The sequence below is a fragment of the Barbus barbus genome (assembly GCF_936440315.1).
Source record: "Barbus barbus genome assembly, chromosome: 22".
NCBI lineage: Eukaryota > Metazoa > Chordata > Actinopteri > Cypriniformes > Cyprinidae > Barbus > Barbus barbus.
In genome coordinates, this window is record NC_136750.1 from 3,625,360 (window position 1) to 3,641,855 (window position 16,496).

At 36.2% G+C, this 16,496-nt stretch overlaps 1 protein-coding gene across 1 annotated transcript in view; it reads left to right on the forward strand.

Moving 5' to 3' along the window:
• The window catches only part of LOC306888078 (spectrin beta chain, non-erythrocytic 4-like), a gene marked incomplete at its 5' end in the record, with an annotated part of 69,495 nt that overhangs the window by 17,028 nt on the left and 35,971 nt on the right, over positions 1-16,496 (forward strand). The window contains 8 exons of the mRNA XM_079446207.1: positions 595-753; positions 847-1,149; positions 1,273-1,423; positions 2,586-3,456; positions 4,609-4,746; positions 7,555-8,311; positions 10,061-10,263; positions 12,544-12,634. Of these exons, the coding sequence (XP_079302333.1) occupies positions 595-753; positions 847-1,149; positions 1,273-1,423; positions 2,586-3,456; positions 4,609-4,746; positions 7,555-8,311; positions 10,061-10,263; positions 12,544-12,634 (2,673 nt within the window). The remainder of the gene's footprint in view (positions 1-594; positions 754-846; positions 1,150-1,272; positions 1,424-2,585; positions 3,457-4,608; positions 4,747-7,554; positions 8,312-10,060; positions 10,264-12,543; positions 12,635-16,496) is intronic.

Consider the following 16,496-nt stretch of genomic DNA (forward strand, 5'->3'; position numbering starts at 1 on the left):
TAAATGCATCCTTGCTAAATAATTTATTTTTATTTTTTTAATTGTACTTCCTCCAAACATTTGAATAGTAGTGTATCATGATTTCCACAAAATGTATGATGCAGCACAACTGTTTTCAAATAAGAAGAAATGTTTCTTGAGCAGCAAATCAGCATATTAGAATGATTTCTGAAGGAGCATGTGACACTGAAGACTGGAGTAATGATGCTGAAAATTCAGCTTTGATCACAGGAATAAATTACAATTTAAAATATATTAAAATACAAAACAGCTATTTTAAATTGTAATAATATTTCACAATATTAATATTTAATGTTTTTGGTTAAATAAATTCAGCCTTGATGAGAATAAAAGACTTGTTTCAAAATATTTAAAAAATCAAAATTATGTCAAACTTTTCGGTTAAGTACCGATAACGATGGTGTCTAATTTTATAATTTTTGTTATTATTATTGGAAGTAATATTTACCTACTATTTACCTTTTTCACATTTTACTTTATTTATATATTATTGAATAAATTAATCAAAATGATTGTATGATTATTGACATTGTCTCACAGAACAATCCTTATATTTTGTTTTTCTCATGAAAGGCGTGGGAGAGACTGGAGAAGGCGGAGCACGAGAGGGGTGTGGCTCTTAGAAAAGAGCTGATTCGTCAGGAAAAGCTAGAACTTCTAGCTCAACGATTCGATCATAAGACCACCATGAGGCAGGCTTGGCTGAATGAAAACCAGCGTCTGGTCTCACAGGTGTGCAGAACAGAAAAAATAAAAATAAAAAATGAACTGTATAAAATAAAACAGGTGACATTTTGCCTTAAACGAGTGCTGCATTTTCCTCAGGATAACTTCGGCTATGACCTCCCAGCGGTAGAAGCTGCCATGAAGAAACATGAGGCGATCGAAGCAGACATCCTATCATATGAGGAGCGCATCAGTGTCGTAGTGGAGCTGGCGAATGAGATGGAGTCAGAAGGGTACTATGACATCCGACGCATCTTGGCACGCAAAGAAAACATCTTCGGCCAGTGGAGCCTTCTGAAGGAGCTGGTGGTGGGACGTAAAGTCCGTCTGGAGAAGAACCTGGCCCTGCAGAAGACCTTCCAAGAGATGGTCTATATGATCGACTGGATGGAGGAGATGCAGGTGGGTTGACTATACCAGTTTGACTTGTGATTAAAATGTGTACTACCACTATTTTCATTCAGTAATCAAGTTGACAAAATCAAACATACTTTTCTTGACCAAAGTGCCATATTCTTGCCCCAGGTTAAGCTGCTCTCTAAGGACTATGGCAAACATCTTCTTGAAGTGGAGGACATGCTCCAGAAACAGAGTTTACAGGAGGCTGACATCTCTATACAGGCAGACAGAGTTCAAACCCTCAAAACTGCAGCTCTCAAATTCACCACTATTGAAGGTGAGTGCACCTTAAAACAGTAACATGATGAATATTGATTCAGAGACACTGGGTCAAGATGTGATGGCAGATTGTGATATAAAGGTTACTTGATGCGTTTCTTTCTCTGAGATGTCCAGAGACCTCTGCAGGGTAGAGTCTGTAAAATAATATTACATGAGGAGCTTGCATAATGCGCCACAAGAGGGCTGGAGTTGCTTTGCTCTCTATTCAGCACACACTACTACTCCTTGATAGTTCAGGGCTCAATAATGAGTATTTTCAGCTTTAAACTAAATGTTAAGCTTAACTAATTAACTAAATATTAAGTTTCCTTTTACAAAAGATTTTCTTTCTTTACAAAAAGATTGTATATACCATTCAAAAGTTTGGGACCAGTAAGGAAAGCGAGTGAAGCACACACACAAACACACATTTTTATCAAATAATACCTCATTAATAGCGGTTCACCTCCGTGATTTGGTGCGATTGCATTCACTTCAGCAGTGAACCGTACCAGAGTTCACTTGAACCATACCCCAGACAGACCACCCTTTTTTAAGCGGACTCAGGTACGGTTTGCAAGTACAGAAGACAGCGTTCACATCATCTAAACAAACCCAACTCTGATAATAATCGAACCGGAGTGCGCACCAAAGTGCTAGTGTGAAAGCACCATTATTCTCACTAAGGCTGTGTTATTTTGATCAAAAATACAGAAATAGTATTACAATTTAAAATAACTGTTTTCTATCTTCATGTATTTTAAAATGTAATTTATTCCTGTGATGCAAAGCTGAATTTTCAGCATCATTACTTCAGTCTTCAGTGTCACATGATCCTTCAGAAATCAATCTAATAAGTTAATGTTGTGCTTAATAAAAATTTCTTCTTATTACCAATGTTGAAAACAGTTGTGCTCCTTCATATTCTTGTGGAAATGGTGATAAAATGTTTTCATGGTTTATTTTTATTTTTTTTTTAGTTTGCAACAAGCTGGAAATAGTACAGCTATAGTGTATCTTAATGAAAGATGCAGAACATACTGATTAATATGTAGTTTTCAAGACTTTCTTCGTGCTTAGTCAATTTTGCTAATCTCACAAAACCTCATCTTTGTTAGCTAAATAACTTTGGTGACAAATCAGTGAAGCTTTTCTTCTTTTCTCTGTTTCTGACTCAGGTTACCAGCCATGTGACCCTCAGGTAATTTGTAACCGGGTCAACCACGTCAACACCTGCCTGGAAGAATTAAAGCAGCTGGCTGCAAAACGGCGATTGGAGCTGGAGGATTCACTCGAGCTGTGGGCCTTCTTTCAAGAGGTAGAGGAATCAGAGAATTGGATCCGAGAGAAGACGTCCATCTTGGCCACACAGAGCTGCGGGAAAGACCTGAGCAGCGTCCTGCGACTGCTGCAGAAGCACAAAACCGTAGCTGGAGAGCTGTTGGCGCGACGTGCGTTACTTCAGCAGACCATGAAGAAGGGCAAGCAGATCCTCACCCAGAAAAGCTTTGGTACGGCTGGAATACAAGAGCGACTGATGGAGGTCAAGGCCGAATGGAAGAGACTGGAGGACCAGGCCACACAGAGGCTGTGTAACTTACAGGAGGCCCTGGAATTTTTTCAGTTCAGCACCGAGACAGACGATCTTCTAGCTTGGCTACAGGACGCTTACAGGCTCGTTTCTAGCGAGGACTTTGGACATGATGAGTATTCAACGCAGTCTCTCCTTAAAAAGCACAGAGGTGTCCGAGAGAGTATCGATAAACACCGCGCACAAGTGGTGGGCCTTCGGAAACACATGGTTGCGTTGCCAATACATTATCGAGAGCTGGATGAGGTGCGAGCACGCATGGCTGAGACGGAGCAGCTCTACACAGAAGTGGCGGAAGTTGCCGTGTTGCGGCAGCAGTGGCTGCATGACGCGCTGGCTGTGTATCGCATGTTTAGTGAGGTGAACGCCTGTGAGGTGTGGATCGATGAGAAGGAGCAGTGGCTGAACAGGATGGAGGTTCCCGAAAGACTAGAGGACGTGGAGGTGATCGCACACAGGTAGGAGCGTTCACCAGGTGTTGCTTGTCTGCTTTGACCCCAGAAAATATTTAGAAATGTCATTGCATTGGAAATCAAATATTTGAATTTAGTTTTTTTGAGACATTTTTGCAATCGAGGCTCATTAGAAAAATGCACCTGTGATGTAATTTCTGCAAGTGCTTTGTATTTTTAACTTACACTGGCTTCCAGTTACATTTAGGATTGATTGGCAGTACTTTTACTTGTTTTTAAATCACTCAATTGCTTAGGACCTAAATACGTTGCAGATCTGCTCACTGAATATAAACCCAACAGACCACTCAGATCATTAGGAGCGAGTCAGTTAGAAATACCAAAGATTCACACAAAACAAGGGGAGTCCGCTTTTAGCTATTATGCCACCCGCAGTTGGAACCAGCTACCAGAAGAGATCAGATGTGCTAAAACATTAGCCACATTTAAATGCAGACTCAAAACTCATCTGTTTAGCTGTGCATTTACTGAACGAGCACTGTGCTACGTCTGAACTGATTGCACTGTATTTTATGTGTAATAATTTTCTATTCTTAATTTAATGAATTCTTTAATTCATTTTAAATCAAATTTTAAATCATTTAAAAAGTTTATCAATTATTTTCAATTAAATAAATCCTTATTTTTTATTGTTGTGATTATATTTTTTAATTATTTTTTTCCCTTTTATGTAAAGCACTTTGAATTACCATTGTGTATGAAATGTGCTGTATAAATAAACTTTCCTTGCCTTGCCTTTGTATCGCAAGTGCAATGCTGTACCAGGTGTGCTATCGAGCAAGTTTACTACATTAGAAAGCCATGCATATGGAGCTTGTAATATGATGCAAATCTCAAACTGCATTAGTTTACAAATCATGCACTGGTAAAAGGGTTCTGAGATCATTACATAGTATTGTGCTAGGAGCCGTGTGAAAAAAGTCTTTATTAAATGATAATCTGCTGCTGTAATAATTTTTGTGATAAGGAATAAAAGTTGTTGGTGTTATACTACATTTTTGTTTTTCCAGTAAGTTTTTCCAGATGTTGCATTTTTGCAATTACCCACAGATAATGTTGTTTTATGGACACAAAAGCCTAACTGTGATTTACCATTGAATATATTCTTATCTGAGAAGTACATTTTCTGCATTTTAGGTTTGAAAGTTTGGACCAGGAGATGAACAGCCTGATGGGAAGGATACTAGATGTTAATCAGATTGTCCAGCAGCTCTTAGACAGCGGTCACCCCAGTTCCACCGAAGTCAGGGGCTGTCAAGATCACTTGAACAGCAGGTAACTCCACATCATATGTACAGTTTGTGTGACGTATAGCATTATCCTGCATATTTAATGGCAAATACCATAGAGGGAAACAGGACTTAAAATTATTTTCGTTTTCTCTATAGAGATTTTTAACGATTGCACAAAAACTTTTCAAGATAGACCCTGCCATGAGCTCTTGGTTGTTAACTGATGATATCCTTGTGTTGAAACCATTGGTTAGCATAATTTCAATTTAACAAAACAATCCTGTTGTGTTAAATGAGAAGAGGATCAAATAGACAAAAAAGTAGCTTTAGAAATAAATATTTTATTTGATTATTATGCGTAAACCTGTCACGACACACACTGTGGAGCAGGGAAACGCGGAGACGAAGGAACTTCTTTCTAACATAGACTTTTAATAACAAACTTAGGAATCGCTGGAGATGCAGATATACATGGAATGACGATCACAGAGTCTTGTCCCGATGGCCGTCTTGGAGACAGGGTCTTCACTGGGGATCAGTCTCTGGGGCTCATCCAGGTGTCCTGGCTGTAGAGATCATCTCTAGGTGCTGATCCACCATCTGATCTGGATACGGACTGGATCTGGGTGGCTACGGTGACCTTGGAATAAGAAAGAAACAGACTAATATTAGTGTAGATGCCATTCTTCTAGCAATGTAACAAGTACATCAGGTGTTTTGGGAAGTGTTACCGGTTCCGGTTGACCTAATTAATGCAGCCTAACAATCTTTAATGGATTTGAATTATAGAAATGCGATAGTGTATTATGTGTTAGCCAGGTAAAAGAGATCTAGATTTAAACTAACAGAGTGTGTCTGCTTCCCGAACAGTGTTAGGTAGATTGTTCCAGAGTTTGGGCGCTAAATAGGAAAACGATCTCCCGCCCGTAGTTGATTTTGATATTCTAGGTATTATCAAATGGCCAGAGTTTTGAAATCGCAGCGGACGTGAAGGACTATAATGTGATAAGATGCTGCTGTTGTTTGTCACTTTTAACACACGGCTCTACATGGGTGTCTTTAGAAAATAGGCTGCTGCTTTCACAAGCTTTCACTGAAACTGGCAAGCTGTGACGTATGTGTGAAAAACTCCAGTAATCCGTTTTAGACCGACCTTGGCATAAATAGCCTCTCTCAGCGTGCTGCCATCTGCTGTGGCTGCCACATACAGTGCGCGCCTGACCCGGCTCAAAAGCACTACGGGCCGAACCCAAACACATTCACAGCTATTGTGTTCTTCAATATTTAATGCCACGGTGTATTTAAAAGAATGTTTCATTAAAACGTGCCCTGTAGGAACTCTGTGTTTGATTTGTGATATTGTGTCTCAGGCCTTGAGCTGTGGCCCACCGGTGTGTCCTCGGACTGTTTTTTGTGTGGGTGGGTCCTTGATGTGTGTGTGTGTGTGTGTGTGTGTCCATGAATTGAGAATGATTCAGACTGAGTCATGTTTTCTGGAACAGAGTCATTTTTATAATGCATTATCCAACATTGTAAGAGTGGTTGTGCATGCGTAATGATAGCAGAGCTGCATGCTTTCGAGTATTCTGCTAAATACATAAATGTAAATGAGTTATGCTGATAAAACTAGTGAGAAGGACATTCTCATTCTAGATCAGTGGCTCTTAAAGCTTATGGAATTTTGAAATGTAATTATTTTAATTTTGACTATAATTATTTTAGTTATTATTTTTTTATTTACAGAAAGTATTAGTGCCTATCGATTAAAAGAAGTTGCTAAACTAGTCTAAGTGGGCCTTCAAATATTGTTGAGGACAATGAATAACCTTGAAGTCAATAAGGTTCTAGAGAGTACTTAATAGGAAAAAGATTGCAGATACATCCCTGCAAACCAGTGTTATTTTATTAGCATTGAGATATTTTTATAACTTTACATTTAAAAAACAAAATTGTGTGTATTTTCCACTTTCATTTTAATTCTAGTTATAATTTCTTTTGTTCGTTTATGCGTCTATCATTTTTAATTTTTTTAGTTATTGTAGTACATCACGAATATGTACATGAAAATGGGAAATTATCCTTATTTTATTAAATAAAATTAGTGCAGTCAAACGATTAATCGCATTCAAAATAAAAGTTTTTATTTACATAATATATGAGTGTGTACCGAATATATGTATTATGTATATATAAATACAAACACATGCATGTATATATTTAAGAAAAATGTTGTTTAAGCATTAAATATATTTATAAATATAATAATATATATGTATATACGTGCAAATATTTTCAAAATATATACTATATGTGTGTGTGTGTATTTATATATACATAATAAATAAACTAAGTACACATACATATATTATGTAAACAAAAACTTTTATTTCGGATGCGATTAATCGTTTGACAGCATGTTTTTATTTTTATTTTAGATAATGTTTATTTTATTTCAAGTATTGATTGATTGATTGTAGTTTTAGCTTTAGTGGAGTATAATAACCCTGCTGTGAACAAGATGAGTCGTCAATATTTTGGGCCATTTTCCTGCTAGAGAAAAGCTGTACATTTTACATGCACTTATGTATTAATAAAAAAACTTTTATCATTAGCATATTGATGACTTCAAAGCTAACAGACATCAGTGTATAAAGAGTCATTTTTATTACTCATCTGCAATGCAAGACAGGGAACATAATGACTTTGCAAGGCACACTTAGTAACACACACAAAAAGGAGCAAGATTTGAAACGAAATGGACTCACTTTAACAGAGTTACAAGAGTCTTTAAATCCAAAAATGTCAGAAATCAAGAAAATCAACTAAATTGCTTTCTTTTTGTGTATCACAGGTGGAACCGCATTGTGGAGCTGGTCGAGCAGAAGAAAGATCACCTGGACTCGATCCTGCGCATCCAGAACTACTTACTGGAATGCACGGAGATCAAGTCCCAGATTCAGGACAAGCGGAAATCCATAGACGCCACGCAGTATGTGGGCAGTGACCTGGGCAGCGTGCTGGCTCTGCAGCGCCGTCTCTCCACCATGGAGGGAGCTCTGACGGTTCTCGAGCCCAAGCTCCTTCACCTTCAGGAGGAAGCAGAGGAGCTCGCCACATCCCATCCGGACAAGGCTGTAGAAATCCTGGTTCCCTTTGAGGGCATCAGCGTGGAGTGGGAAGAGCTAAAGCATACATTGCAAGGCTGTGAAGACTCTTTAACCGTCGCTGGCCGCTTGCAACAGTTCATCCAAGACTTGGATTCCTTCCTCACCTGGTTGGTGCAAACTCAGACAGCTGCTGCTTCGGATGAGCTTCCCAATGCTTTAGAGGACGCAGAACGGCTGATAAACCAACACGCCGCGCTCAAGGAGGAGATTGGAAGGTACGAAGAGGACTACGAGCGTCTCCAGGCTGTGAATGATCTCTTGGAGACGGAGGAAGCGCCGTTGCCTCATGGAGCTCTGCAGCAGTGGCTGCACAAGCTGGACGTGGGCTGGAACAAACTGCTGGAGATGTGGGAGAGCAGGAGGGAGGTGCTGGTGCAAGCTCACATCTTCCATCTCTTCCTGAGGGACGTCAAGCAGGCCGAGGCTTTCCTCAATAACCAGGTGAAGCCCCTGATACCTCTTTATGGTAGTTGCACAGTTTAAATGTGAAAGATAAGGCTTTTGTTTCCTAAATGTTATTCCTCAGAAGTTGCGGAATCTTAAAGAAGATCTCATTTATGATTCATACACTACTTAAATTAGTTTCACTACCAGTCAAAAGTTTAGAAATAATTAATGTTTTTTAAAAAAGTATCTTTTTTGCTCATCGAGGCTGCATTTATTTGATAAAAAATAAAATTAAAAAAAACATTAAAAGCAGTTATATTCAGTTATATTGTGAAATATTATCACAATTTAAAATAACACTTTTCTATTTGAAAATATTTTAAAGAGTAATTTTTCCTGTGATGCAAAGCTGAATTTTCAACATCATCACTCCAGTTATAAGTTCTAATGGTCCTTTAAAAATCATACTATGCTGATTTGCTGCTCAAGAAACATTTCTTATTATTATTCTAAACATTAAAAAACTTTTTTGTGGATTTTGTTTTTTTTATTTAAAATAAAAAAACATTCTTTTAAATTGTAGTAAGATTTCATGATATGGCAGTTTTACTGTATTTTGATCAAATGAATGCCACACGGGTGATCAAAAGATACTTAAAAAACAAAAAAAACTATTTAAACCTGTTTCAAACTTTTTATATTAAACAATTTGCTGAAAAAGTGACAGGGCAGAGGAGAGGTTAAATATAGTCAAATACTGCTATGTTTATATAAATGTACTTTTTGTATGATTTGTCTCAAATGTTTCTTATAAAATTGTTGTTTTAATTTTAATAGAATGAATAGGTGTAATTGTTGAGATCTCTTCTGAAGCTAGGGTTTAGACATGGCAGGTTTGAATACTGCCGTGTGTTTAGCCCAAACCAATTCACCCTCAGAAACGAAGCAAACCTGAGAAAAAAGGTAAATGCAATTGAGAAAAAAAGGGTTTTTTTATTTGCAAAAAGTCTCCATGTGCTCCCCTTTAGATCTCATCGCCATCTAGGAAAAACTATTGAGATATCTAAGACACTTCATGTATGACCCTTCTATTCCACAGTTTGAGTTAGCAGACAATTAGGGCACAAGAACAGATCTGACTGATCTTTTTCAGGTCACATCTGTAAATGTCAGGAGCATCAGGGCAGTTTAAGGTCATTGCTCAGTTCATATTCTGAGACATTTTCTGCTTTTATGTTGGGTCATCACTTCATAAGAATATCGTAAATGCGGTTTAAATGCCAGAGGACATGCGTTTCCTCAACCCCGTCTGGGTGTCTGTTAGAAGCGGTGTTTTTTCTGGTTTGCTAAAAGCCCAGAGTCGCTTTCTGTTGCCTGCGGGTACAGAATAAGAATCCGCACCGTCATCGAGCGTGAACTGGTTTGCAGTAACACATGGCAGTGGCATTTATTAGCCACTTTTCCTTAAGATTGTTTGAGTTTCACCTTTCTAAATGAAAGAACATTGTAAGGACAACTAAACATTTATATCAATATTGTTTTTTTGTTTCCATCATTTAATATCTGTTTGCAAGAAAAATGAATTTAAGTAGACCGTTTGTATTTGTGCCTTCAATCTGTAGAACTGACCGAGTTAGAAAACATTTGTGGAATCGTCACAGAAGAATATGTGAGCATTGATATTGTTTCAAAGTGTTTATTATTGCAGTACCACCATCGGCTTGCCATTTGCCCTGATTATGGATTTGCTTTTAGTGTAATTGATCTGGACTCATTTTAGATGTCTGTCTCTCCTCTCCTCAGGAGTCAGCGTTGGCCCATGTGGAGCTTCCCACCACAGTGGAGACGGTGCAGGCAGCCATCAAAAAGCACAAGGACTTTACCACCACCATGGAGCTCAACCTGCACCGCATTAAAGCTGTCATAGAGGCGGGAGAGAGCCTCATCAGTCAGAACAACATCTACTCAGAGCGCATCAGAGAGAGAGTGGATCTGCTTGCTAACAGGTTAAAATCACAACACTTATAATAACAGTAATGCCGCATAGAGCTGGTTGGTATGGAAGGCCGTTTCTGCCACTGAATAAAAGATAAAAAAGGCAATTGTGACTTTTTATCTCACAATTCTAAAACTTTTAGATTAAACAAATTGCTAGAAAAGAGATGGAGCAGTAGAGAAGTTCAAGTTAAATACAGTTATACATAATATATATTTTTGTTTCAAATATTTTTTCATAAAAAAAAAAAATCTGTTTTAATTTTAATAAAATGAATTGGGTAATGATGAAAGTTTAAGTTTTGAATGTAAGCATATTGAAATGTCTTACTTGTAACTGCAGATGGTGGATATCTTGGCCAATCAGAGCACAGTTTGAGAAGCGGCATTGCTTCCCTCATGCCACATAACCAATCACGACTTAAAAATGTAATTGCGATTTTTCATCTCAGAATTCTAAAACTCGGAATTGTGAGGAAAAAGTAAGAATTGCGCAATTCTGAGATATAAACTAGCAATTCTACATTTTTTTTTCTTGCAGTTCTGACTTTTTAGTTTTTTCAGAAATGTGAAATATAAACTTGCTATTTATAATTCGCATCTCACAATTCTGAGAGAAGAAGCAATTGCAAGATATCAAGTTGCAATAAGAAAGAAAGACGCAAGAAAATAGATATAAAAATATATAAACAGAATTACGAGTTTATATCATGCAATTATGACATTTTTTTTCAGAATTTAAACTTTTCTCATAATTGCGAGAAAAAAGTCAATTGTGAGATAAAAAGTCGCCATTACCTTTTTTTTTATATTCAGTGCCGGAAACAAGCTTCCAGGTTGGTTCTCAGAAAATAGAGTAATAAGTCCAAAAAACTTCCAGAATTGTTATGATTTTATTCGCTTTACATAAGAAGTCATGTGTTTTCATGTCTGATCAAATCCAATATTCAGATTAGCAGTCAAAAAAATATACATATGTAATATTTTTAAAATGCAGATTCTTAATCTATTAACCTTAATCCATAAATTATGTTTGCAGCCTTGCAAATTACCAATAGTTAAAAGCGCTACATTAACCACTTCACAGCAAGTTTGAAATCCTATAGGCTACTTATAATTCTAAAAGATGACTGAGGAAATTTAGGTTCATTTTTGTGTGCCCTGTTATAAATCACACATTTTAATTAAAACAAAAATATGTTAATTGTCCATGATACTTCTATTGCCAAACTGGTTGCGTTTAAATGTTTTGGGGTTAAACAGCCCTTATAATTATATTAAAAACGCACTTGTAGTGTACTTCAAATACTTAATAAACTGTACTTACAGGTAAAATAATATTAATGAAATAAAAGGCCACCTAAGCGCACTTAAAAAATGACTGTAAGAGAAAATGACTGTAAGAATTAATTTACAATAAATGCAATAAATCAGTACATTTGGGAGTACACTTATTTCAGAGACAATAGAAGTAATTATGAAATTACATATAAAGATGCCCCACTTAAGTGGGTCAAAAACCACTCAAAAGTTCAACTAATTGCATTTAATATAAATGTAAGTGTGCTTTCTTTTGCACAAGAGGTTGTAGCCTGAAATACAAAAATGACTATTAAAGAAATATAGACAACGGAAACCTATTTAAAAAAAAATCTTGTTTATCCTGTCTGACATTTTTCCATTAAATTAAATTGTAATTTTAAAAAGTAAACATTTTCCAATGAAAAACAAACTTTTTTTTTTTGCCTCACTAAAAAACATTGATCTGTGACTTTATCAAATAAGCAGACTACGCTTAGTATCCTGTTAATTGTTTGCTTGTCATAAATGATGCAGAATTGGCACAGTTTCTGTATTGTGTTCAGCTGTTCTTTAATTCCTCTTTATAGCAAAACCTGTATTCTGTCATCAAGTAGCATTGGTAATAAAACCATGTTGCACTTTCATTGTAAAAGCAGTGCTGCTGTCCTTCTAAGACGCCTACCACCAGCCCTCCATTTCACTGTGGCACAGAACATGCAGCTGCTCCTATAGACACTGAATTTCAAATGTTTTATCCATAGAGGCATAACAAAGAAACTCGCTGAGAATCCACGGTCACTGATCTGAATGCAGTCTCAGTGAGGAGCGTGAAATTGGATTTCGAAAGCGCATTTGTGTATGGAATTTGTTATGGCCCAGTCTACCTTCTGTTTTAAACGGAGACTCAGCTATGAAACAGCTGAGAATTTATTACTGTTTAATCACAAATAATAAGCGAGTTTGTGATTGTGTCTGTGTGCGTCTCACAGAGGGAACCAGAACCGTGAACACGCTCAGCAATGGCTTCATAAACTCAATGACCAGTGGGAGCTCCAGAGGTTTCTACAAGACTGCCATGAGGTAGGATGAGTGCCAGCCGAGCACAAACACGTGTCACGCTTTGTCTTTGTTTTTGTGTGAAGCTTGTGCGAGTGATGATTGTTAGCCTTGCTGTAAGTAAATCTGTGCATCACTTAAGTGTGGACAGCAGTGTAGGATTTCAATGTAGCAGAAATATTTGGACGTAAGCTCACGCTTCTTTGTAACTTGTATTGTAAAAAGCATTTGTTAAACGTAACGTAATTAAAATAAATGACTCTTATGGAGTGTCCTAACCAGATGCAATACAATAAAGTGATATATGTGTTTTAGTCAAGCTAGTCAAGCTGCAGGACATTTTAATGGTCCAAAACCCTGCTCCCGATTATATATTAAACATCAGATATGTCTCATTGACTGTGATCGACACAGCATTTGCATTTCTCTGTGGACAAATTGTTGCAGGAAACTTTGCTGACCCTTGTGAAAAGGAAGTGTGTTGAACGTACACTTGTAATCTTAAAAAGTATTTTTTAAAGATAATATTATTTAATGAAAAAAGGCTACTTAAGTGCACTTAAAGAGAGACACTTTTATGGCACTAAAACTTAAAGTAAAATTGAAATCATCATGTTTAAAACCCTGCTGTCAAATTCCTTAGCCAATAAAGCTCTTTCTGATTCTGATTTAACTAACTTTTGTTGTGCTTTAAAGAAGTACACTTGTTTTGATGTGTTTACTAAAGTACAGCTCTTAATTATCATTTTAACTCTAGTGTTATTTGATGTTAAAGTTAATATTTAAAATGTGCTATATTACAACTTAATAAAACATTATATATTATTAAATGCATGACATACAAATTTTAATAGAATGTACATTTTAGTTTTCCACATTTCAAGTATATTTAATTAAATTAAATTTAAAGATACTTATACTTAAGTCCTATTTAAGTGGGTAAAGAAGCGCTCTCTTTAGGTATTAAACTATAATCCGAAAACATTACATTTAGTTCACACATAAGTATATTCTTTTAAAGTGTATTATTTCCATAACAAGTACTCTTTTATACTTACTGTAAGTGTATTTCTTTTTCACAATAAGAAACTGATTCATTAGGCTTACAATTTTTCATTTTATTGGATGTTTGTAAATCTCTTTTTTCATTAGTATTGTAAGTTGGTGGTGTCTGTTAGTTGGTCAGTTATTTCCTAAAGCAGAATGAACAGTTTTGTCTCCCGTGTTGTAGTAAACAACATTTTTAGACCGTAGAAAAACATTTGTGCAGTCGGGTAAGACTTAGTCATGTTTTACAAAAGTCATCCAGTACATGTGGCATTTAGTTTGTGTCTTGAAACGACTCTGAACAGCTGAGCATTCTGGGTAAATGCCGTGTAAAAGCAGTACTGTAGGAGGCTCCCAGTGTGGCCCAAACCTGCAGGTTTATTTAGACTTTGCTTGTTCTTCCCTTCTCATGCTCAATTATTTAGCAGGTCTTCTCATCACTTATTCAGTTGAGAGAGCGGGAACTTCAGTAGTGTGTGGGTGAGTGTGTGTGTGTGTGTGTGTGTGTGTGTTCACTGCAGGGCTGGGGATGGATCTCTGCCTTCTCTAAGAGCTGTCAAACACGTGTGGAGACTGAGAACACAATGATCACAGATGGTCTGAGTGCACTGAATCACTTTCTCTTATGCATTGTGTTTAGAAAATCAAATGCGTTCTATGCAAAGCCATATTGTTTATAAACAGCATAGTCTTTTTTACATAAAAACAGTATATATCCAGAATGTAAAGTTGTATATATATAATAATGTGCAGACTGTAATTATAATGTATGTGTATGCAGTGTGTATACTGTATGCAGACTTTCTTTATGCATTGAAAAGTATAACCAAATGTTTGCTAAAATCATAAACAACCTGTGCATATTGCATTGAATATTGTATCCCACAATTCTCATTGTTTTTATTCATTTTTGGATTAAAAAGGTAAATTTATGTTTCCACAATCCCCTTCAAAATCAATGGATTTGTTGGTTTCTCTGACGCAGAGTAAATACTAGTGTAAAGGAGCCCTGAAATATGCAACGTAGCAAGATTGTGTGACTTTTGATTTCTGGATATTGTTGCGTACTACTGTTTGAAATATTTGTCTTTGCGTTATACCTATTATATCGTAGGCAGTGTCCTGCATTAAACAGTATGCTTTTGAACACTGAGTTCAAAACACTGAAATCTATGAATCAATGCATACTGCAATCTATGCAGTAACACACTTTATTATTTGTATTTTTATATAAAACAGAACGTTATGCAACGGTGAACATTTTAAACAGGACTACATTGTTGTCTTGTAACCAGACCTGCATTTTTAATTCAGCAAGTGGCATGTACAAATGAAAGTGTTGTTTTGCATTTTTAATCTAGTTTTGTGTCACATCTCTTTGCAGTCCAAATAAATCAAGAACAAAATATATCATAAAAGTCACAGATCAGAGCTGATATTAATTCCAGTTCAGTTGTTCATGATTTGGATAGTCAAACTGAGCACATTGTACTCTTTTGTAGTGATATTTTTATTAAATACATTTTAATTTGTTTTTAATTTTTCAGTGAAATGTTACTACAGTATAGTATTTTTTTTAATAATAATAATAATTTTATAAAAGTTACATTTTAAAAAGTTAAAAAATATATATTTCTCCCACAATTTTTCTCAGAATTGCAAAAAATATTGTTTAGTTTTTAGTTAGTTAATTATTATTATAGCCATATTTATATATTATCAGAAGCGGAATAATAATTATATACTGTATATTACAACATTTTGGCCAAATTGTGCAGCCCTACAAACAAGCACAACAAACCTGTTTTTTTTTTACACTTTTAAATCACAATTTGATTTTTTTCTACCAGATCTTGCAGCCTAGTTTATATTGCCTACAGCAGAAATAGTCAGTAGTATGACTGAATCCAATTATAAACACTTTTCTCGTTTGCTCTCAGTTGTTCCTTTGAAATGTTTCCTGATCTGAAGTTAGTTTAAATGTCTCTCTGGTGTTGGTGGTGCTGTAGTTAACATGTCCCTGGATGGTCATTCACTCTTTCTTGGATCTATTGCTCCTTTCCACCCCAGGGTCTCTTTGAGGAATAACCATGATTGACCTAAATGTCTTTATGGGTGAAAGTGCTGGGTCATGAGGGCAGAGGTCACTGTAGTGTTTAGTAGGCATTAGAGAGAGGTTAAATATGTCCTAAAGTACTTGTGCATACAAATAAAGTTTCTTTCAATGGTTTCATTAAGAACCTTTAACATCCTCGGAACCTTTCCATTCCAAAAAATGATTATTTTTTTTAGATTTTTAAACATGTTCTTCACACTAAAAAAAAATTATGGAAGCGTTGATATCTCATAATTCAGACTTTTTTTCTCTGAATTCTACTGACTTTTTATTCTCACAGCTTCAAATGTATAACCTTTCACAATTCTTACTTTTTCCTCAGAATTGTGACTTTGTATCTCGCAATTCTGACTGTCTATCGCGCAATTTGTGAGAATTGCGAGATCTAAATTCAGAATTGTGAGGAAAAAGTGAGAGTTGTGAGGTAAAAATGTACAATTTCCTTTTTTTAATCCTTTGGTAGAAACGAGCTTCCATTAAAAACTTTTGAGCTTTTAAGAACTGATCACTGAAAGGTTCACAAAAAGGGTTCTTCTATGGCATCGCTGTGAAAACCCTCTTTTGGATCCTTTATTTTTAAGAGTACAGGTTGTGATCTGACAGATTTAGATCATTTCCCTGTTTTTGAACCTCTCTGTAGCTTCGCTGCAGCTCAGTCGCTCAATCGTATTCGCTTAAAGAGCCTAGTGTTATCCTTCTGACGCCTGCAACTATGTAGCCCCC